General features: G+C 41.6%; 1 protein-coding gene across 5 annotated transcripts in view; it reads right to left on the bottom strand.

The window, feature by feature from the left end:
* Nucleotides 1-18,807, bottom strand: part of LOC127929730 (NACHT, LRR and PYD domains-containing protein 3-like) — a 38,408-nt gene extending 19,601 nt beyond the window's left edge. The window contains exons 1-8 of one of the 5 annotated variants that reach the window (XM_052517958.1): nucleotides 18,616-18,807; nucleotides 16,245-16,475; nucleotides 12,066-12,182; nucleotides 11,746-11,830; nucleotides 11,388-11,616; nucleotides 3,499-5,287; nucleotides 3,049-3,222; nucleotides 273-446 (exon numbers count right to left, since the gene is read on the bottom strand). In XM_052517958.1, coding sequence (XP_052373918.1) covers nucleotides 273-446; nucleotides 3,049-3,222; nucleotides 3,499-5,287; nucleotides 11,388-11,616; nucleotides 11,746-11,830; nucleotides 12,066-12,182; nucleotides 16,245-16,459 — 2,783 coding nt within the window. In that variant the 5' untranslated portion in view covers nucleotides 16,460-16,475; nucleotides 18,616-18,807. Of the gene's footprint in view, nucleotides 1-272; nucleotides 447-3,048; nucleotides 3,223-3,498; nucleotides 5,288-11,387; nucleotides 11,617-11,745; nucleotides 11,831-12,065; nucleotides 12,183-14,562; nucleotides 14,930-16,244; nucleotides 16,476-18,615 lie in introns of those variants that run through there. The other 4 variants (XM_052517960.1, XM_052517962.1, XM_052517959.1 and 1 more) reach the window with 4 other exon arrangements.
* Between the last annotated feature and the right edge of the window lie 6,000 nt (nucleotides 18,808-24,807).

Genomic DNA, 24,807 nt, shown 5'->3' with positions numbered 1-24,807 from the left:
AAGTGAAGTGACTCCAAAATGACAGGACATTATTCACCATTCAGTTTCTATTAGGAAAACATCCAAAACACAACCAAGACAAACTGCAAATTAATTCAACAAGTTAGTAGAATCACAAGCTTGATGTAATCACTGCAGGCATGGAATATGGGACCAAATACTAAACGTACGACTACTTTAATACACTATAAGTGAATATAACTGAATAATTACGACTTTTTCAAATGGGAGAACTACATACATAAAGTGCTTTCATATCTGATAATACAGACCTCAGAGTCTCCAGTCTGCAGTGTGGATCCTCCAGTCCAGCAGAGAGCAGCTTCACTCCTGAATCCTTCAGGTCATTGTTACTCAGATCCAGCTCTCTCAGGTGTGAGGGGTTTGACTCCAGAGCTGAGACCAGAGAAGCACAGCCTTCCTCTGTGACTCCACAGCCTGACAGCCTGCAAAGAGTCAAATCATATTAAAATCACACTGATATTCTTTGGTGGTGAAAATAGTGGCAGTATATTTTTTCAACATATTCAGATATATCAGTGTCCTGAAACCTTCCATATCTATTCGTAAATGAATGTATCATTAAAAATGACAAATGATCAAAGTATTGCCTGCAGACATGTATAGTACAAATATTATAGTAGACTGACCAGACCAGTTTAAATATCATAACTCAAAAGACAGACATATATACAGTATATATTTTTCTACTTTTTCAGATATAGTGTTCTGAAACCTGCCATATCTATTCATATATGAATGTACCATTATTATAAATTATCAAAGTATTTCCTCAGATAGAAACATGTACAGTACAAATATTTGAGTAAACTGACCAGACCAGTTTAAAAAAGCAGTATTAGTCAAAAGACACAGTGAGGAATCAGAATCAGATTGTATTGAGTATACAGTCCACACCACATCTATTTAGACAGTGAGGTATCAGATTTAGATTGTATTGAGTATACAGTCCACACCATATCTATTTAGACAGTGAGGTATCAGATTTAGATTGTATTGAGTATACAGTCCACACCATATCTATTTAGACAGTGAGGTATCAGATTTAGATTGTATTGAGTATACAGTCCACACCATATCTATTTAGACAGTGAGGTATCAGATTTAGATTGTATTGAGTATACAGTCCACACCATATCTATTTAGACAGTGAGGTATCAGATTTAGATTGTATTGAGTATACAGTCCACACCATATCTATTTAGACAGTGAGGTATCAGATTTAGATTGTATTGAGTATACAGTCCACACCATATCTATTTAGACAGTGAGGTATCAGATTTAGATTGTATTGAGTATACAGTCCACACCATATCTATTTAGACAGTGAGGTATCAGATTTAGATTGTATTGAGTATACAGTCCACACCATATCTATTTAGACAGTGAGGTATCAGATTTAGATTGTATTGAGTATACAGTCCACACCATATCTATTTAGACAGTGAGGTATCAGATTTAGATTGTATTGAGTATACAGTCCACACCATAACTATTTTGACAGTGAGGTATCAGATTTAGATTGTATTGAGTATACAGTCCACACCATAACTATTTTGACAGTGAAGCTAACATTTGAAATGTGGCTCTATACTCCAACATTTTGGATTTCAGATCTAATGTTTCATCCGAGGTAACAGTATATAATGTCACCTTTTATTTGGGGTATTTTAATACATACAGTTGAAGTCGGTAGTTTAAATACACCTTAACCAAATACATTTAAACTCAATTTTTACAATTCCTGACATTTAATCCTAGTTCAAATTCCCTGTCTTAGGTCAGTTAGGATCACTACTTTATGTTAAGAATGTGAAATGTCAGACTAATAGTAGAGAATTATTTTTTTCAGCTTTTATTTCTTTCATTACATTCCCAGTGGGTCAGAAGTTTACATACACTCAATTAGTATTTGGTAGCATTGCCTTTAAATTGTTTAACTTGGGTCAAATGTTTCAAGTAGCCTTCCACAAACTACCCACAATAAGTTGAGTGAATTTTGGCCCATTCCTCCCGACAGAGCTGGTGTAACTGAGTCAGGTTTTTAGGTCTCCTTGCTCACACATGCTTTTTCAGTTCTGCCCTCAAATTATCTGTAGGATTAAGGTCAGGTCTTTGTGATGGCCACTCCAATACCTTGACTTTGTTGTCCTTAAGCCATTTTGCTGCAAACCGTAGTTTGGCTTTTTTTATTGCGATTTGGGAGCAGTGGCTTATTGATGAACAACCTTTCAGCTTATGTTGATATAGGACTCGTTTTACTGTGGATATAGATACTTTGTACCTTTTACCTCCAGCATCTTCACAAGGTCCTTTGCTGTTGTTCTGGGATTTATTTGCCACAAAGTAAGATAATCTCTAGGAGACAGAACATGTCTCCTTCCTGAGTGGTATGACAGCTGTGTGGTCCCATGGTGTTTATACTTGCGTACTATTGTTTGAACAGATGAACGTGGTACCTTCATGCATTTGGAAATTGCTCCCAAGGATGAACCAGACTTGTCCGAGGTCTTGGCTGATTTATTTTAATTTTCTCCCAATGTCAGGCAAAAAGGCACTGAGTTTTAAGGTAGGCATTGAAATACATCCAAATTATGTCAATTAGTCTATCAGATGCTTCTAAAGCTATGACATGATTTTCTGGAATTTTCCAAGCTGTTTAAAGGCACAGTCAACTTACTGTATGTAAACCTCTGACCCACTGGAATTGTGATACAGTGAATTATAAATTAAATCATCTGTCTGTAAAAAAAGTGTTTGAAAAAGTGACTCCAAAATGACAGGACATTATTCACCATTCAGTTTCTATCAGGAAAACATCCAAACACAACCAAGACAAACTGCAAATTAATTCAACAAGTTGGTAGAATCACAAGCTTGATGTAATCACTGCAGGCATGGAATATGGGACCAAATACTAAACGTATGACTACTTTAATACACTATAAGTGAATGTGTAATAGTAATTACGACTTTTTCAAGTGGGAGAACTGCATATATAAAGTATCTGTATCTGTTAATACTGACCTCAGAGTCTCCAGTTTACAGTGGGGATTCCCCAGTCCAGCAGAGAGCAGCTTCACTCCTGAATCCTTCAGGTCATTGTAGCTCAGATCCAGCTCTCTCAGGTATGAGGGGTTTGACCTCAGAGCTGAGACCAGAGAAGCACAGCCTTCCTCTGTGACTCCACAGCCTGACAGCCTGACAAAGAGATCATCATGACTTCACAAACACACTGTTCATTTAACACCAGTAGTGTAGAAGGACAAAGGTAGATGCATTTGGTTTATTTTCCCAAACAGATTCATCTTCTGTCTCCAATAAGTGTATGGTCATAATGTTATACTAATGTGAAAATCAATGCATTTATTCAGTATGTTATTCAATATAATATTATATACATATAATACATATTTTTCTCTAAACTGAATATTTCTTCCTGATGATTAGTTCTTATATGTCATTTTATTTACTCACAGAACAGCTCTGGAGGCTTTGATCACTGGCAGCAGCCTCAGAAGACCTTCCTCTGATCTGGAGTATTTCTTCAAGTCAAACACATCCAGCTCCTTTTCTGAAGTCAGCAACACAAAGACCAGAGCTGACCACTGATCAGGTGATAGGTTGGGTTTTGAGAGACTTCCTGATCTCAGGTATCTTTGGATCTCCTCCACTAGAGAACGGTCATTCAGTTCATTCAGACAGTGGAACAGATTGATGCTCCTCTCTGGAGAGGGATTCTCCCTGATCTTCTCCTTGATGTACTTGACTGTTTCTTCATGGCTCTGTGAGCTGCTTCTTGTCTTTGTCAGTAGACCTCGTAAGTGCTTCTGATTGGACTCCAGTGAGAGGCCCAGAAGGAAGCGGAGGAAAAGGTCCAGGTTTCCCGTCTCACTTTGTAAGGCTTTATCCACAGCACTCTTGTAGAAAGTAACTTTACGCCTTTGTTTGATCCTCACAGAAAAGTTCCTGGATGTTGATTGCAGTTTGTCCATTACATTCTCATTGTTGTTGATGAATGAGAGGAACACATATACAGCAGCCAGCAACTCCTGAATGCTCAGATGAACAAAGCAGTACACCTTGTCCTGGTACAGCCCACGTTCCTCTTTAAAGAGCTGTGTGCACAATCCTGAGTACACTGAGGCTTCATTGACATCAATGCCAGCCTCCTTCAGGTCTTCTTCATAGAAAATCAGATTGCCATTCACAAGCTGTTGAAAAGCCAGTTTTCCCAGTGACAGAATGCTCTCTTTATTCCAGTGTGGACCTGTCTCTTTCCCAAGATACTTCGCATTCTTCTGTTTGGTATGAAACACCACAAGGTGTGTGTACATCTCAGTCAGAGTCTTGGGCATCTCTTCTCTCTTATGTTTCAGCATGTGTTCAAGGACTGTTGCAGAAATCCAACAGAAGACTGGAATGTGGCACATGATGTGGAGGCTCCTTGATGTCTTTATGTGTGAGATGATTCTGCTGGACAGGTCCTCATCACTGAATCTCTTCCTGAAGTACTCCTCCTTCTGTTGGTCATTGAACCCTCGTACCTCTGCCACCTGGTCAACACACCCTGAAGGGATCTTATTGGCTGCTGCAGGTCGGGTAGTTATCCAGAGGAGAGCAGAGGGAAGCAGATTTCCCTTGATGAGATTTGTCAGCAGAACATCCACTGAGGTTGACTCTGTGACGTCCCAACAGAGCTTGTTCTTCTGGAAGTCTAGGGGCAGTCTGCACTCATCCAGACCATCAAAGATGAACAGAACTTTGTACTTGTCGAAGTTGGAGATTCCTGACTGTTTGGTTTCCATTGAGAAGTGATTAAGAAGTTCAATTAAAGTGTGTTTGTCCTCTTTCATCAAATTCAGCTCCCAAAAAGGGAATGAAAATACAAATTGGACATCCTGATTTGCTTTTCCTTCAGCCCAGTCCAGAATGAACTTCTGCACAGAGACTGTTTTTCCAATGCCAGCGACTCCCTTTGTCAGCACAGTTCTGATAGGTTTGTCTTGTCCAGTTAAGGGTGTGAAGATGTCGTTACATTTGATTGGAGTCTCTGGTCTTGCTTGTTTCCTGGTTGTTGTCTCAATCCGTCTCAGCTCATGTTCATTATTGACCTCTCCTGTTCCACCCTCTGTGATGTAGAGCTCTGTGTAGATCTTATTGAGAAGTGTTGGGTTTCCTTGTTTAGCGATCCCCTCAAATACACATTGAAACTTCTTCTTTAGACTAGATTTGAGTTCACGTTGGCAAATCACAGCAAGATCATCTGAATGAAGAAATAACACAGAGGATATTAATATTACATCTGTTTTAATGTCTACAGTATTGTAGGACTGTTATAAAGTTGTAAATTATAATCATTTCTTCTCTAAACTGACTGTATAAATGTGTAAATGTTTTCATAATGCATTACAGACTGGTGTGACTGATTATATGATTATTGGTATTATTAATGTTCTCTATCTCTCTAAGTTAATCACCACAACACATCCCTGCTGCTACTTGATGAGGTCACTAGGTGTTGTGTTAAGGCTGCTACAATATCACTGCTACAATATCATCTTTCAATCTGTGCATCCTGCTTGTTCACGCACAACAACGCCCATATCTGCTTTCCATCAGATTATAATGGTGACAAGACCCTTGCTTTGTCCCTGAATGCGTTCTTTTGTATGTGTGTTATCTAGGATCAGCAGACTATGTGTCTCTTCTGACATTCCTTCAGCATCCCCATGTCCTAAAAAATGTGGGCTGTGTCTATAGTCCATTAGTTGGTCATTTGGCTGACCCGGTCCTTTGTATATACACCTCTGACCTTGGTATGTCCAGTTGCCCTAGGCGCCTATGTGTCGCCTTCCCTTCGTGTGGTCTGTTTAATGTTTAGCTGTCCCATACTCTCATGGCCTCCTGTCCTATACAATAGACATTGCATTTGACCAGAATGGTAAATACACTCTATAAGTGTATCTTTCTCTTGTGTTACAGTATTATGTTCCTCCCTATATGTACATCTTTCTCCCACAAAACCCAGACCCTCCCCTATAGAGGGTCTACACCAGAAGGTAATGGGTATCTGTAGGAGGAAGGTATATAGTGGAGGGTCTACACCAGAAGGTAATGGTTATAGGAGGAAGGTATATAGTGGAGGGTCCACACCAGAAGGTAATGGTTATAGGAGGAAGGTATATAGTGGAGGGTCCACACCAGAAGGTAATGGTTATAGGAGGAAGGTATATAGTGGAGGGTCCACACCAGAAGGTAATGGTTATAGGAGGAAGGTATATAGTGGAGGGTCCACACCAGAAGGTAATGGTTATAGGAGGAAGGTATATAGTGGAGGGTCCACACCAGAAGGTAATGGTTATAGGAGGAAGGTATATAGTGGAGGGTCCACACCAGAAGGTAATGGTTATAGGAGGAAGGTATATAGTGGAGGGTCCACACCAGAAGGTAATGGTTATAGGAGGAAGGTATATAGTGGAGGGTCCACACCAGAAGGTAATGGTTATAGGAGGAAGGTATATAGTGGAGGGTCCACACCAGAAGGTAATGGTTATAGGAGGAAGGTATATAGTGGAGGGTCCACACCAGAAGGTAATGGTTATAGGAGGAAGGTATATAGTGGAGGGTCCACACCAGAAGGTAATGGTTATAGGAGGAAGGTATATAGTGGAGGGTCCACACCAGAAGGTAATGGTTATAGGAGGAAGGTATATAGTGGAGGGTCCACACCAGAAGGTAATGGTTATAGGAGGAAGGTATATAGTGGAGGGTCCACACCAGAAGGTAATGGTTATAGGAGGAAGGTATATAGTGGAGGGTCCACACCAGAAGGTAATGGTTATAGGAGGAAGGTATATAGTGGAGGGTCCACACCAGAAGGTAATGGTTATAGGAGGAAGGTATATAGTGGAGGGTCCACACCAGAAGGTAATGGTTATAGGAGGAAGGTATATAGTGGAGGTATATAGTGGGTCCACACCAGAAGGTAATGGTTATAGGAGGAAGGTATATAGTGGAGGGTCCACACCAGAAGGTAATGGTTATAGGAGGAAGGTATATAGTGGAGGGTCCACACCAGAAGGTAATGGTTATAGGAGGAAGGTATATAGTGGAGGGTCCACACCAGAAGGTAATGGTTATAGGAGGAAGGTATATAGTGGAGGGTCCACACCAGAAGGTAATGGTTATAGGAGGAAGGTATATAGTGGAGGGTCCACACCAGAAGGTAATGGTTATAGGAGGAAGGTATATAGTGGAGGGTCCACACCAGAAGGTAATGGTTATAGGAGGAAGGTATATAGTGGAGGGTCCACACCAGAAGGTAATGGTTATAGGAGGAAGGTATATAGTGGAGGGTCCACACCAGAAGGTAATGGTTATAGGAGGAAGGTATATAGTGGAGGGTCCACACCAGAAGGTAATGGTTATAGGAGGAAGGTATATAGTGGAGGGTCCACACCAGAAGGTAATGGTTATAGGAGGTATATAGTGGAGGGTCCATATAATGTTATAGGAGGGGTATATAGTGGAGGGTCCACACCAGAAGGTAATGGTTATAGGAGGAAGGTATATAGTGGAGGGTCCACACCAGAAGGTAATGGTTATAGGAGGAAGGTATATAGTGGAGGGTCCACACCAGAAGGTAATGGTTATAGGAGGAAGGTATATAGTGGAGGGTCCACACCAGAAGGTAATGGTTATAGGAGGAAGGTATATAGTGGAGGGTCCACACCAGAAGGTAATGGTTATAGGAGGAAGGTATATAGTGGAGGGTCCACACCAGAAGGTAATGGTTATAGGAGGAAGGTATATAGTGGAGGGTCCACACCAGAAGGTAATGGTTATAGGAGGAAGGTATATAGTGGAGGGTCCACACCAGAAGGTAATGGTTATAGGAGGAAGGTATATAGTGGAGGGTCCACACCAGAAGGTAATGGTTATAGGAGGAAGGTATATAGTGGAGGGTCCACACCAGAAGGTAATGGTTATAGGAGGAAGGTATATAGTGGAGGGTCCACACCAGAAGGTAATGGTTATAGGAGGAAGGTATATAGTGGAGGGTCTACACCAGAAGGTAATGGTTATAGGAGGAAGGTATATAGTGGAGGGTCTACACCAGAAGGTAATGGGTATAGGAGGAAGGTATATAGTGGAGGGTCTACACCAGAAGGTAATGGGTATAGGAGGAAGGTATATAGTGGAGGGTCTACACCAGAAGGTAATGGGTATAGGAGGAAGGTATATAGTGGAGGGTCTACACCAGAAGGTAATGGTTATAGGAGGAAGGTATATAGTGGAGGGTCCACACCAGAAGGTAATGTTTATAGGAGGAATGTATATAGTGGAGGGTCCACACCAGAAGGTAATGGTTATAGGAGGAAGGTATATAGTGGAGGGTCCACACCAGAAGGTAATGGTTATAGGAGGAAGGTATATAGTGGAGGGTCCACACCAGAAGGTAATGGTTATAGGAGGAAGGTATATAGTGGAGGGTCTACACCAGAAGGTAATGGGTATAGGAGGAAGGTATATAGTGGAGGGTCTACACCAGAAGGTAATGGTTATAGGAGGAAGGTATATAGTGGAGGGTCCACACCAGAAGGTAATGATTATAGGAGGAAGGTATATAGTGGAGGGTCCACACCAGAAGGTAATGGTTATAGGAGGAAGGTATGTAGTGGAGGGTCTACACCAGAAGGTAATGGTTATAGGAGGAAGGTATATAGTGGAGGGTCCACACCAGAAGGTAATGGTTATAGGAGGAAGGTATATAGTGGAGGGTCCACACCAGAAGGTAATGGTTATAGGAGGAAGGTATATAGTGGAGGGTCTACACCAGAAGGTAATGGGTATAGGAGGAAGGTATATAGTGGAGGGTCTACACCAGAAGGTAATGGGTATAGGAGGAAGGTATATAGTGGAGGGTCTACACCAGAAGGTAATGGGTATAGGAGGAAGGTATATAGTGGAGGGTCTACACCAGAAGGTAATGGTTATAGGAAGAAGGTATATAGTGGAGGGTCTACACCAGAAGGTAATGGGTATAGGAGGAAGGTATATAGTGGAGGGTCTACACCAGAAGGTAATGGGTATAGGAGGAATGTATATAGTGGAGGGTCTACACCAGAAGGTAATGGTTATAGGAGGAAGGTATATAGTGGAGGGTCTACACCAGAAGGTAATGGGTATATGTAGGAGGAAGGTATATAGTGGAGGGTCTACACCAGAAGGTAATGGTTATAGGAGGAAGGTATATAGTGGAGGGTCTACACCAGAAGGTAATGGGTATAGGAGGAAGGTATATAGTGGAGGGTCTACACCAGAAGGTAATGGGTATCTGTAGGAGGAAGGTATATAGTGGAGGGTCTACACCAGAAGGTAATGGGTATCTGTAGGAGGAAGGTATATAGTGGAGGGTCTACACCAGAAGGTAATGGGTATCTGTAGGAGGAAGGTATATAGTGGAGGGTCTACTCCAGAAGTTAATGGTTATAGGAGGAAGGTATATAGTGGAGGGTCTACACCAGAAGGTAATGGTTATAGGAGGAAGGTATATAGTGGAGGGTCTACACCAGAAGGTAATGGGTATCTGTAGGAGGAAGGTATATAGTGGAGGGTCTACTCCAGAAGTTAATGGTTATAGGAGGAAGGTATATAGTGGAGGGTCTACACCAGAAGGTAATGGTTATCTGTAGGAGGAAGGTATATAGTGGAGGGTCTACTCCAGAAGTTAATGGTTATAGGAGGAAGGTATATAGTGGAGGGTCTACACCAGAAGGTAATGGCTATCTGTAGGAGGAAGGTATATAGTGGAGGGTCTACACCAGAAGGTAATGGGTATCTGTAGGAGGAAGGTATATAGTGGAGGGTCTACACCAGAAGGTAATGGGTATCTGTAGGAGGAAGGTATATAGTGGAGGGTCTACACCAGAAGGTAATGGGTATCTGTAGGAGGAAGGTATATAGTGGAGGGTCTACACCAGAAGGTAATGGGTATAGGAGGAAGGTATAAGGTAATGGTTATAGGAGGAAGGTATATAGTGGAGGGTCTACACCAGAAGGTAATGGGTATAGGAGGAAGGTATATAGTGGAGGGTCTACACCAGAAGTTAATGGGTATCTGTAGGAGGAAGGTATATAGTGGAGGGTCTACTCCAGAAGTTAATGGTTATAGGAGGAAGGTATATAGTGGAGGGTCTACACCAGAAGGTAATGGTTATAGGAGGAAGGTATATAGTGGAGGGTCTACACCAGAAGGTAATGGGTATCTGTAGGAGGAAGGTATATAGTGGAGGGTCTACTCCAGAAGTTAATGGTTATAGGAGGAAGGTATATAGTGGAGGGTCTACACCAGAAGGTAATGGTTATAGGAGGAAGGTATATAGTGGAGGGTCTACACCAGAAGGTAATGGTTATAGGAGGAAGGTATATAGTGGAGGGTCTACACCAGAAGGTAATGGGTATCTGTAGGAGGAAGGTATATAGTGGAGGGTCTACTCCAGAAGTTAATGGTTATAGGAGGAAGGTATATAGTGGAGGGTCTACACCAGAAGGTAATGGTTATCTGTAGGAGGAAGGTATATAGTGGAGGGTCTACTCCAGAAGTTAATGGTTATAGGAGGAAGGTATATAGTGGAGGGTCTACACCAGAAGGTAATGGTTATAGGAAGAAGGTATATAGTGGAGGGTCTACACCAGAAGGTAATGGGTATCTGTAGGAGGAAGGTATATAGTTTAGGGTCTACACCAGAAGGTAATGGGTATCTGTAGGAGGAAGGTATATAGTGGAGGGTCCACACCAGAAGGTAATGGTTATAGGAGGAAGGTATATAGTGGAGGGTCTACACCAGAAGGTAATGGTTATAGGAGGAAGGTATATAGTGGAGGGTCCACACCAGAAGGTAATGGTTATAGGAGGAAGGTATATAGTGTAGCACTAAGCTTGGAATGTGTTGGTGCAGGGAAGTGATTACATGTGTCAGGCATTGATAAGGGGAGAGAGACATGGATTAGTGATAGAGGGGGTCAGATGAAGTGAGGAAGAACAGATATCACTAAGGTTTGTATAGCAACATAGATACATTGGCTGTTCGGCTTTGGAGGAGACTCAGCCTAGGCTAGCCAAGGGTTAAATATCAGTGCTTGTGTCAGATGTTTTGTTGTCTGAATTACAGCTGTACCGACCCTCTGGGAAGAATTAAACTTGGTTAAAGCTTCTCTAGTGTCCGTGAGTTATTTACTCACAAATTACAGTGTTCAGGTTGCTACAATATCATTGAGTTACACAGCTACTTTAGCTGTACTTTAGCTACAACTTTTAAATGTTGTAAAACATCATTCAACATGAGGCAGGCAGATCTTACATTTCTCCAGTGTGTCAGCAAGCTCCTTCTGGTTCATTTTCCTCAGGATGTGCAGTGTGATCTTCAGAGCCCCCTCTCTGGCACTGCTCTCCTGCTTCTCATCTTCAGCATCCACCACTTCCTTATCCTGCATCTGACTCTCAAAGCCTTCTGGGAGTTCTGGACTAAGAATCCTCTTGAACATCTTCAGCTCATTCTTCACAAATGTCATAATATTCTGTTCAAGCAACTGAAATAAATAAAGTAAATAAGTTACGCAAGAGACTAAATGCTTTCTCATCAACACATTAATGAATGTTTGACAGATCAACTTTACTTGAGGTAAACAAAAACAAATGTACATAACAGGACCACATACACTGAATATGGAGTCCAGGTCTGTTTGATGACTCTGGGAAGACTGACCACTGAGAATCTCTGACTCTGATCTCTCCTGTTGGTTTCTGTGGACAAAACATGAGATTACATCTCATCCAGGGAGTACACACACACACACACACACACACACAGGGAGGGAATGTTGTGTTTGTTTAATATTGTTTTAGGACTATGAAAATGGACAAAATGATTAGCCTATGGATTATGAAAACAACAACAATAAATGGGAAAATGGGAGGTGAAATGACTAGAGACAGTGTTGTTTAACTCACTGACCAGGACCCATGAGTTTGGACCCACCTTTGTTCAGTAGAAAAGTCTCCCTCTCTAAAGTATATAGGATGATCCATAGACCAGTCACTCTTCATGGACACACAGCTGGGAACAGGGGAGGCTGGTCTCTCCTGCTTGATTGGACTTCAACACAACAGAGACAAACATTACATCTCTCATCTCCTCTGAGCTCAGATGGGGAAACATAAGAAGAGTTTCACAAATAGAACTGACTTCCAGACGTTAGTTAATGGCGCGAGCAGTGTGTCATTATTAATGACGGAATTCATTTAGCGTCGCGAACGTTGTAGTCAGTCTGTCAGCCCCGCTAAAAGGCTGGTGTCGTTACTCTGCCTTCTCCGGGGGATGTTGAGGTAAATTTACTAACCGGGAGGGTTGAATTGTGTAATTTATTGGAGGGCTGGAAGAGGCACTCTCGAGGTTGTTTACTCACAATACCTGTCTGGGTTGGCGCCCCACCTTGGGTTGTGCCATGGCGGAGATCTTTGTGGGCTATACTCAGCCTCGTCTCAGGATGGTAAGTTGGTGGTTGAAGATATCCCTCTAGTGGTGTGGGGGCTGTGAGGTGGCAAAGTGGGTGGGGTTATATCCTTCCTGTTTGGCCCTGTCCGGGGGTGTCCTCGGATGGGGCCACAGTGCCTGACCCCTCCTGTCTCAGCCTCCAGTATTTATGCTGCAGTAGTTTATGTGTCGGGGGGCTAGGGTCAGTTTGTTATATCTGGAATACTTCCTGTCCTATTCGGTGTCCTGTGTGAATTTAAGTGTGCGTTCTCTAATTCTCTCCTCTCTTTCTTTCTCTCTCTCTCGGAGGACCTGAGCCCTAGGACCATGCCCCAGGACTACCTGACATGATGACTCCTTGCTGTCCCCAGTCCACCTGGCTGTGCTGCTGCTCCAGTTTCAACTGTTCTGCCTTACTATTATTTGACCATGCTGGTCATTTATGAACATTTGAACATCTTGGCCATGTTCTGTTATAATCTCCATGAGTCACAGCCAGAAGAGGAATGGCCACCCCACATTAGCCTGGTTCCTCTCTAGGTTTCTTCCTAGGTTTTGGCCTTTCTAGGGAGTTGTTCCTAGCCACCGTGCTTCTACATCTGCATTGCTTGCTGTTTGGAGTTTTAGGCTGGGTTTCTGTACAGCACTTTGAGATATCAGCTGATGTACGAAGGGCTATATAAATACATTTGATTTGATTTGATTGAGGCGCACTGAAAATGATATTCAAAAGTTTGGTCCTTGGACACAAAGGGGTTAAACACTAAAGTTACCGTCTATCTAGTGAAGAGAGGAGAACCTGACAGAGGTAGCCAGCATCCGTCAACGAGAGAGGGAGAAGCCTCACCGGGATTTAACAGGTGGAAGAAACAACCGGGGAGCTCCATCGGTCCACAAGAAATGCAGACAGCCGGTGATGATGTAGTGGTAGCTATGGTAACTAGGATGCTGCTGGTAGAGTAGCTAGCTAGCTTACCGAGCTGTACCGACTAGCTAGGATAACTAGGATGCTGCTGGTAGAGTAGCTAGCTAGCTTACTGAGCTGTACCGACTAGCTAGGATAACTAGGATGCTGCTGGTAGAGTAGCTAGCTAGCTTACCGAGCTGTACCGACTAGCAGGTCGTTTGTCTGTCTTTCGTCTCGATGATGATGAATCCGGTGAACCACAAAATGAAACAAGGATAGAGAGTGAAAAGGATCTGGCTACACTCATACTGTCCCTGACCGTAAAGAAAAAAGCAAATTGAACAATAAACTTTGGTGTCTCAACAGTGTAACAAACCCCGTCGTTATTCCCCAACATCACCTCAGTCCACTCTGCGCGTAACCGGACAATATGCTGTACGGGGACGCGGACAGTTCTGTACGGGGACAGTTCTGTACGGGGACAGTTCTGTACGGGGACAGTTCTGTACGGGGACGCGGACAGTTCCAGAACGCGGACATGAGCAATGCAACACAATCAACTAAACCCAGTCTTTACAGTGGGTTACATTAGTAATATTCATTTTTCATTTTTTTAAAGTTTTTTTATAACAATATTTTGAGATCTAGGACCATATGGGTTAGGGTTAGGGTTAAGAGCGTCTGCTAAATGACTTAAATGTAATGTAAATGTATATGGCCAAAGTGTCTCAGTAGAAAATTGGTTGTATAAGTGCTGAGAATAAACACATTTTACACTTAAATGGGTGGGTAACTATGCATGAAGTCTCGTGAGCTGTCCTAAGTAGTTAAGAGTTAACAGCAGCTGACCTGAGTAGTTAAGAGTTAACAGCAGCTGACCTGAGTAGTTAAGAGTTAACAGCAGGTGTCTTGATAATACTATAGAATAATGCAGTGAGTCAGTGGTTCCTGTTCCACATGTAATTGCTTTGGAGTAGTTAAAATAATGTTTTACATTTCTATATGATCAATACATTAATAATATAGACCTACATGCAACAGTATGTCTTGTGCTTTAGGCAATGATTTATGTATAATAATTATAATAAGTCATACCATTTATGTCTGCACAGCATTTTGTCTTCATTTTGGCAGATTAACTCAGATTTTCACCCAGCAGCTGAGGAGTTGGTGCTGTGGCCAAAAGGTGGCTGGTTCAAATCCCGGGCCGGGAAAAAACCCACCAGAAGTGATCTGATGACTGGAAGGCTGCTTGATTCACATCCTCTAAACATTAACCTTCACCAGAAGTGATCTGATGACTGGAAGGCTGCTTGATTCACATCCTCTAAACATTAACCTTCACCAGAAGTGATCTGATGACTGGAAGGCTGCTTGATTCACATCCTCTAAACATTAACCTTCACCAGAAGTGATCTGATGACTGGAAGGCTGCTTGATTCACATCCTCTAAACATTAACCTTCACCAGAAGTGATCTGATGACTGGAAGGCTGCTTGATTCACATCCTCTAAACATTAACCTTCACTAGAAGTGTTCTGATGACTGGAAGGCTGCTTCATTCACATCCTCTAAACATTAACCTTCACTAGAAGTGATCTGATGACTGGAAGGCTGCTTGATTCACATCCTCTAAACATTAACTTTCTGTTGATCAGAACTCTAGAGGTTCTTCTTCACTGAACCCAAAAATATATATAATGTTTTAGTGCTTCCATATATTAAGGAAGTGATAGGAGCCTTTATGGTTCTAGAAGGAACCTTCTGTTCTAAGAGTGTATAATAATAAACACGTTGTTCTTCTGATGATTTAATTATCTACATCATGTTATTTCAAGTTCTCCCTTTGGAGCGCAACATCATATTGTTAAATAATAATCCTAAACTGGGCATTTGAAGGCATCTAGGTTGTAATGTGTTCAATGAAAATGAACATTGTCTGCAACGTTGTAGGCAACATTATTGGCAAGGGACGTGATGCCTACTATGCCAAAGCTATTTAGAGTTGTTAAACGGGTGTGAAGAGTGTGTTGATATAACGGTAATATTGTCAAAAAGATGCATACCATTATATTAGGCAATAATTAAGAGTAGGCAAGTGGTCGTGTCATGTGAAAATTCTATCAAATGTCTAACATTGCAACGAGTACAGTCAGGGTGCCGTGGAACCCCTGCAGTACCTCCACAGACCACGGGTTGAGAACCCCTGCAGTACCTCCACAGACCCCAGATTGAGAACCCCTGCAGTACCTCCACAGACCCCGGATTGAGAACCCCTGCAGTACCTCCACAGACCCCGGATTGAGAACCCCTGCAGTACCTCCCCAGACCCCGGATTGAGAACCCCTGCAGTACCTCCCCAGACCCCGAATTGAGAACCCCTGCAGTACCTCCACAGACCCCGGATTGAGAACCCCTGCAGTACCTCCACAGACCCCGGATTGAGAACCCCTGATTTAGCAGATGCTATTAGCCAGAGTGATTTACAGTAAGTGCTTTCATCATAATTAAGATGGCTACGTGAGATGTGTGTGTGTGTATGTATGTATGTATGTATGTATGTATGTATGTATGTATGTATATATATATATATATATATATATATATATACACACACACACAAAGCTATATATATATACCCATCTAAAATCTATTAGTTAAAAATCTAAGAACAGTAATATTGAAGGTACCCATAAGCAACCATTTCTGATTAAAAAACAAATGTGAACATTTTGGAAATAAACTCATAATAATGATATCAAAAATTGTCATCTCACCTCTTAGCTTTGGTGTCATGTTCCCCAGAGAGACTCATTTTAGAGGCAGGGCCCCCCTCCTCTCTCTCCCCAGAGAGACTCATTTTAGAGGCAGGGCCCCCCTCCTCTCTCTCCCCAGTGAGACTCATTTTAGAGGCAGGGCCCCCCTCCTCTCTCTCCCCAGTGAGACTCATTTTAGAGGCAGGGCCCCCCTCTCTCTCCCCAGAGATACTCATTTTAGAGCACTGACCCCTAAACAGAGATACAAAATGTTGTTTGTGGTTAACACAGTAATTATTTAATGTCAATTGTTATCATTTATCTCTTATAAAACATTTACTAACAGACCTAGAAACAGTCAGGTGATTTAATGCATCACATGAACATGTAGCTGTGACATTTCATCTCCATGGTAACTGTCAATAATAATAATAATAAGTCACTGTTTGTTAAGGTAGTTATAGACAGTACAGCAACACAATGCCATGTCTCACAATTATTTTTATTAAATTAAAAGTAGGCTATTTATTGTCTTTCAATCTGTTATTTTCTAAATGTATCTGAAAGTACGTGAGAATGTAGACAGAAGGGCTAAAACGGACATGATTGATCTGAGGGGGGAAATCATTGATCCATTCAGAAAGTATTTGCAACAAGTAAGAGATTTTATATAATGTAAAGTAGACTAGGTTATAATGTATAGTAGTGGGTTGTTAGTGATATGTAGATGTTATATTATGTAAAGTAGACTAGGTTATAATGTATAGTAGTGGGTTGTTAGTGATATGTTATATTATGTAAAGTAGACTAGGTTATAATGTATAGTAGTGGGTTGTTAGTGATATGTTATATTATGTAAAGTAGACTAGGTTATAATATATAGTAGTGGGATGTTAGTGATATGTAGATGTTATATTATGTAAAGTAGACTAGATTATAATGTATAGTAGTGGGATGTTAGTGATATGTAGATGTTATATTATGTAAAGTAGACTAGGTTATAATGTATAGTAGTGGGTTGTTAGTGATGTGTAGATGTTATATTATGTAAAGTAGACTAGGTTATAATGTATAGTAGTGTGTTAGTAATATGCAGATAGCCTATAAGTTCACATAATGTTATAGTCCTACCAGTAGCAGGACAGAGAATGTACTGTATATAACCTACATATCATAGATGACCAGCCTAAACCTGTTCAGATCAGTTCACATAATGTTATGGTCCTACCAGTAGCAGGACAGAGAATGTACTGTATATAACCTACATATCATAGATGACCAGTCTAAACCTGTTCAGATCAGTTCACATAATGTTATAGTCCTACCAGTAGCAGGACAGAGAATGTACTGTATATAACCTACATATCATAGATGACCAGTCTAAACCTGTTCAGATCAGTTCACATAATGTTATAGTCCTTCCAGTAGCAGGACAGAGAATGTACTGTATATAACCTACATATCATAGATGACCAGTCTAAACCTGTTCAGATCAGTTCACAGAGACCATCAGGTTTGTCAGCATGGTAAGTGATCACAACTCCAACCTACTCTGACTATTTAATGTCTGACATCGACTAACCTTATAATAGTTTGTCGAAAGCCAAGACGAGATGTCAAATGGTCAAAGGAGAACACATGAAAGTCAGTTATTTTGCTACAGATGTAGGATCTTAATTTGAGACAGTTTACTACAGCAGAAAAATTATGTGGATTATAATTAACATTTCAAAGTGGAAAGTGGAAATGACAAACTTCAGAAGGCTTTTAAAACATCAAATGCACTGCAAGTTTTAGTTTTCCTGCAACAGGGTGATCAAATTCAGATCCTACATCTGTACAGAGATTATGTCTTTATCTGAAAAGGGAAGTTTGAGTTATTAGCAATGAAGTTGCAACTGTCAGCTGCTGTAAACCTAAGTGATTGGATGTTATAGACACCAATCTGAACAGTTTCTTCCCCGTGGTTATAGCCTTTAGCTCTATGCTCAGTCTACCTAGTTCAATATATTGTTGTACGTAAACTTTGTGCAAACTCCACCGCCTGTATTCTGTCTCTTAATGTTTTCTTTCACAAGCAGCACCATGTCACCATGTTAAATAATGTGTACAGATGTAGGATCTTTCCAACTCTGAGGACATGTCATTGTGATGTCATTTATTACATTTCAACCTGTTGATAAAGGCAACTAGAAGGCTGAACCCAGAAGACAACTCTAAATCAACACTTACTGATATTATCCTAAAATCCTTTCACTCGTATTATTGTGTCTCTTTGTTCAACAAATGTCGGGCAGCCTGTGCTGTTAATATAGTTGAAAACAGCGGGCAGGGAGGTCAACACCCTACGTATTGCACCAATAGGGTTAACCCACATGGTGGGAATTGTTACCTGGCTGTAACGAAGATCGTCTGTTGAAAGAGGAGCGGACCAAAATGCTGCGTGGTGGTTACTCATGTTCTTTAATGAAAATAGAACGATACATGAAATAACTAAGTAACAAAACAACAAACGGACCGCGAAAACCAGCAGCCTATCTTGTGAAAACAGAGACAGAAACAATCACCCACAAACCCACAGTGAAACCCAGGTTACCTAAATATGGTTCCCGATCAGAGACAACGAGAATCACCTGACACTGATTGAGAACCGCCTCAGGCAGCCATAGACTATGCTAGACAACCCTACTCAACCACAATCCCAATACCTACTAAACCCCAATACAAAAACACACCACAAAATGAACCCATGTCACACCCTGGCCTGACCAAATAAATAACGAAAACACAAAATACTAAGACCAAGGCGTGACACTGGCTCACACAAAAGCAGGTCTCAGACACCAATGTAGCAAACAGCAGGGCAGGGAAGTGAACCCAGGTTGCATGTGTTAAAGGCCAACAACCTACGCATCGCGCCACTGGCATCAATTGGGTAACTTGGTTGGAATTGTGACGTGGCTCATATAGTGAGGATCACTACACTATAGAGGAACTATGATACAATTACATTATCATATGAAATGTAGAGGATCACTACACTATAGTGGAACTATGATACAATTACATTATCATATGAAATGTAGAGGATCACTACACTATAGAGGAACTATGATACAATTACATTATCATATGAAATGTAGAGGATCACTACACTATAGTGGAACTATGATACAATTACATTATCATATGAAATGTAGAGGATCACTACACTATAGAGGAACTATGATACAATTACATTATCATATGAAATGTAGAGGATCACTACACTATAGTGGAACTATGATACAATTACATTATCATATGAAATGTAGAGGATCACTACACTATAGAGGAACTATGATACAATTACATTATCATATGAAATGTAGAGGATCACTACACTATAGTGGAACTATGATACAATTACATTATCATATGACATGTAGAGGATCACTACACTATAGTGGAACTATGATACAATTACATTATCATATGAAATGTAGAGGATCACTACACTATAGTGGAACTATGATATAATTATATTATCATATGAAATGTAGAGGATCACTACACTATAGTGGAACTATGATATAATTATATTATCATATGAAATGTAGAGGATCACTACACTATAGAGGAACTATGATACAATTACATTATCATATGAAATGTAGAGGATCACTACACTATAGTGGAACTATGATACAATTACATTATCATATGAAATGTTAAATGTAGAACTATAATATATGAATATTGATATATTGAATTTGACTTGACCACGTCCAGTCAGCTCCATGTTGTATGATTAAACTGACACCAACCTGTCTCAGTAGAAGTAGACTGTTAGGAGTGTTTTACTGTCATTCACTATACTAACATTACACCAGACATTTAATGTATCTACTGTTAGGAGTGTTTTACTTCACTATACTAACATTACACCAGACATTTAATGTATCTACTGTTAGGAGTGTTTTACTGTCATTCACTATACTAACATTACACCAGACATTTAATGTATCTACTGTTAGGAGTAGGATAGGGTAAGTAATCCTTCTCACCCCCCCTAAAAAGATTTAGATGCACTATTGTAAAGTGGCTGTTCCACTGGATGTCATAAGGTGAATGCACCAATTTGTAAGTCGCTCTGGACAAGAGCGTCTGCTAAATGACTTAAATGTAAATGTAAATGTAAGGAGTGTTTTACTTCACTATACTAACATTACACCATACATTTAATGTCTCTACACACTTTACAATAATCCCTGGCAGGATTCTCACCTTGTAGCCTGAATTCACAACCAGAACATGTCAAGTCATTGAGATATTTTCTGTTCTGTTGTGTATATTGTGTATATGTGAAGCTAACTGAAGCTGGCTAACTTTAGAAAACCAGTATATCTGGCTAGTATCATAGTTTACCCTCAGGCTCCGTTCAGGTTTCAGCATCAGGCAGGTATCAACATGCCGAGTCGTAGGCAACAACCTGGGTTGTATTCATTAGTTTACTCCACAGCCAACAGTTTTAAAATGTTGCTGTCACGCCCTGACCACAGAGAGCCCTTGGTTCTCTATGGTGTTGTAGATCAAGGCATGACTAGGGGGGTGTTCTAGTTTTCCTATTTCCATGTTGGTGTGCTTGGTATGGTTCCCAATTAGAGGCAGCTGATTATCGTTGTCTCTAATTGGGGATCAGCTTCAGTTCTCCATTGTTGTTGTGTGTCTGTGTGTGTTGCACCACGTCGTCACGGTTTGTTGCTTGGTTATTGTTTTGTTAAGTAGTTTCACTTTAAATAAATATGTGGAACTCAACACATGCTGTGCCTTGGTCCGTCCATTACAACGACCGTGACAGTTGCATAAAACACAAACATTTCACTGTAAACGCTGTACAATGTGACCTAAACAGTTCACTGTAAACACTGTACAACGTGACCTAAACAGTTCACTGTAAACACTGTACAACGTGACCTAAACAGTTCACTGTAAACGCTGTACAATGTGACCTAAACAGTTCACTGTAAACACTGTACAACGTGACCTAAACAGTTCACTGTAAACACTGTACAATGTGACCTAAACAGTTCACTGTAAACGCTGTACAATGTGACCTAAACAGTTCACTGTAAACGCTGTACAATGTGACCTAAACAGTTCACTGTAAACGCTGTACAATGTGACCTAAACAGTTCACTGTAAACACTGTACAATGTGACCTAAACAGTTCACTGTAAACGCTGTACAATGTGACCTAAACAGTTCACTGTAAACACTGTACAATGTGACCTAAACAGTTCACTGTAGACGCTGTACAATGTGACCTAAACAGTTCACTGTAAACACTGTACAATGTGACCTAAACAGTTCACTGTAAACGCTGTACAATGTGACCTAAACAGTTCACTGTAAACACTGTACAATGTGACCTAAACAGTTCACTGTAAACACTGTACAATGTGACCTAAACAGTTCACTGTAAACGCTGTACAATGTGACCTAAACAGTTCACTGTAAACGCTGTACAACGTGACCTAAACAGTTCACTCTAAACGCTGTGCAACGTGACCTAAACAGTTCACTGTAAACACTGTACAATGTGACCTAAACAGTTCACTGTAAACACTGTACAATGTGACCTAAACATTTCACTGTAAACAATGTGACCTAAACAGTTCACTGTAAACACTGTACAATGTGACCTAAACAGTTCACTGTAGACGCTGTACAATGTGACCTAAACAGTTCACTGTAAACGCTGTGCAACGTGACCTAAACAGTTCACTGTAAACACTGTACAATGTGACCTAAACAGTTCACTGTAAACACTGTACAATGTGACCTAAACAGTTCACTGTAAACACTGTACAATGTGACCTAAACAGTTCACTGTAAACGCTGTACAATGTGACCTAAACAGTTCACTGTAAACACTGTACAATGTGACCTAAACAGTTCACTGTAAACACTGTACAATGTGACCTAAACAGTTCACTGTAAACACTGTACAATGTGACCTAAACATTTCACTGTAAACAATGTGACCTAAACAGTTCACTGTAAACACTGTACAATGTGACCTAAACAGTTCACTGTAAACGCTGTACAATGTGACCTAAACAGTTCACTGTAAACACTGTACAATGTGACCTAAACAGTTCACTGTAAACACTGTACAATGTGACCTAAACAGTTCACTGTAAACACTGTACAATGTGACCTAAACAGTTCACTGTAAACGCTGTACAATGTGACCTAAACAGTTCACTGTAAACACTGTACAATGTGACCTAAACAGTTCACTGTAAACACTGTACAATGTGACCTAAACAGTTCACTGTAAACGCTGTACAATGTGACCTAAACAGTTCACTGTAAACACTGTACAATGTGACCTAAACAGTTCACTGTAAACACTGTACAATGTGACCTAAACAGTTCACTGTAAACACTGTACAATGTGACCTAAACAGTTCACTGTAAACACTGTACAATGTGACCTAAACAGTTCACTGTAAACACTGTACAATGTGACCTAAACAGTTCACTGTAAACGCTGTACAATGTGACCTAAACAGTTCACTGTAAACAATGTGACCTAAACAGTTTCTGTTGCCAAACGTTTTGCTACGGTGGTAACTGATGACACACAACCTGTTTTGAGGAAGTGTAAGTTGTTGTTAGTCTCTCCACAATATTTATTTGTCTCTTTCACACAACAAACCTTCCTGATTGAAAAGCATTAACAGCATTAACAGAAAATGTTTGATTGTTGATTGTTGTGTTTTACGCCAGTTTTCCTCAAAAACACTTCCTCAAAACACTGCCCTACCCTATGCTCTGACCTCTTTCTCCCCTCTCTCCAGATGAAATCTTGCGTCTTGTGACGGCAGGCCGCCCAACAACCTGCCCGCTTGACCCTATCCCCTCCTCTCTTCTCCAGACCATTTCCGGAGACCTTCTCCCTTACCTCACCTCGCTCATCAACTCATCCCTGACCGCTGGCTACGTCCCTTCCGTCTTCAAGAGAGCGAGAGTTGCACCCCTTCTGAAAAAACCTACACTCGATCCCTCCGATGTCAACAACTACAGACCAGTATCCCTTCTTTCTTTTCTCTCCAAAACTCTTGAACGTGCCGTCCTTGGCCAGCTCTCCCGCTATCTCTCTCTGAATGACCTTCTTGATCCAAATCAGTCAGGTTTCAAGACTAGTCATTCAACTGAGACTGCTCTCCTCTGTATCACGGAGGCGCTCCGCACTGCTAAAGCTAACTCTCTCTCCTCTGCTCTCATCCTTCTAGACCTATCGGCTGCCTTCGATACTGTGAACCATCAGATCCTCCTCTTCACCCTCTCCGAGTTGGGCATCTCCGGCGCGGCCCACGCTTGGATTGCGTCCTACCTGACAGGTCGCTCCTACCAGGTGGCGTGGCGAGAATCTGTCTCCTCACCACGCGCTCTCACCACTGGTGTCCCCCAGGGCTCTGTTCTAGGCCCTCTCCTATTCTCGCTATACACCAAGTCACTTGGCTCTGTCATAACCTCACATGGTCTCTCCTATCATTGCTATGCAGACGACACACAATTAATCTTCTCCTTTCCCCCTTCTGATGACCAGGTGGCGAATCGCATCTCTGCATGTCTGGCAGACATATCAGTGTGGATGACGGATCACCACCTCAAGCTGAACCTCGGCAAGACGGAGCTGCTCTTCCTCTCGGGGAAGGACTGCCCGTTCCATGATCTCGCCATCACGGTTGACAACTCCATTGTGTCCTCCTCCCAGAGCGCTAAGAACCTTGGCGTGATCCTGGACAACAAACACCCTGTCGTTCTCAACTAACATCAAGGCGGTGGCCCGTTCCTGTAGGTTCACGCTCTACAACATCCGCAGAGTACGACCCTGCCTCACACAGGAAGCGGCGCAGGTCCTAATCCAGGCACTTGTCATCTCCCGTCTGGATTACTGCAACTCGCTGTTGGCTGGGCTCCCTGCCTGTGCCATTAAACCCCTACAACTCATCCAGAACGCCGCAGCCCGTCTGGTGTTCAACCTTCCCAAGTTCTCTCACGTCACCCCGCTCCTCCGCTCTCTCCACTGGCTTCCAGTTGAGGCTCGCATCCGCTACAAGACCATGGTGCTTGCCTACGGAGCTGTGAGGGGAACGGCACCTCAGTACCTCCAGGCTCTGATCAGGCCCTACACCCAAACAAGGGCACTGCGTTCATCCACCTCTGGCCTGCTCGCCTCCCTACCACTGAGGAAGTACAGTTCCCGCTCAGCCCAGTCAAAACTGTTCGCTGCTCTGGCCCCCCAATGGTGGAACAAACTCTCTCACGACGCCAGGACAGCGGAGTCAATCACCACCTTCCGGAGACACCTGAAACCCCACCTCTTTAAGGAATACCTAGGATAGGATAAGTAATCCCTCTCACCCCCCTTTAAGATTTAGATGCACTATTGTAAAGTGACTGTTCCACTGGATGTCATAAGGTGAATGCACCAATTTGTAAGTCGCTCTGGATAAGAGCGTCTGCTAAATGACTTAAATGTAAATGTAAATGTAAGTCAAATAATGTATGCAATCCATATTTAGGATGT

The sequence above is a fragment of the Oncorhynchus keta genome, unplaced genomic scaffold (genome assembly GCF_023373465.1).
Source record: "Oncorhynchus keta strain PuntledgeMale-10-30-2019 unplaced genomic scaffold, Oket_V2 Un_scaffold_9913_pilon_pilon, whole genome shotgun sequence".
NCBI classification, from domain to species: domain Eukaryota; kingdom Metazoa; phylum Chordata; class Actinopteri; order Salmoniformes; family Salmonidae; genus Oncorhynchus; species Oncorhynchus keta.
The sequence above is the reverse complement of the archived record's forward strand: the minus strand, read 5'-3'. Positions and strand labels throughout refer to the sequence as shown.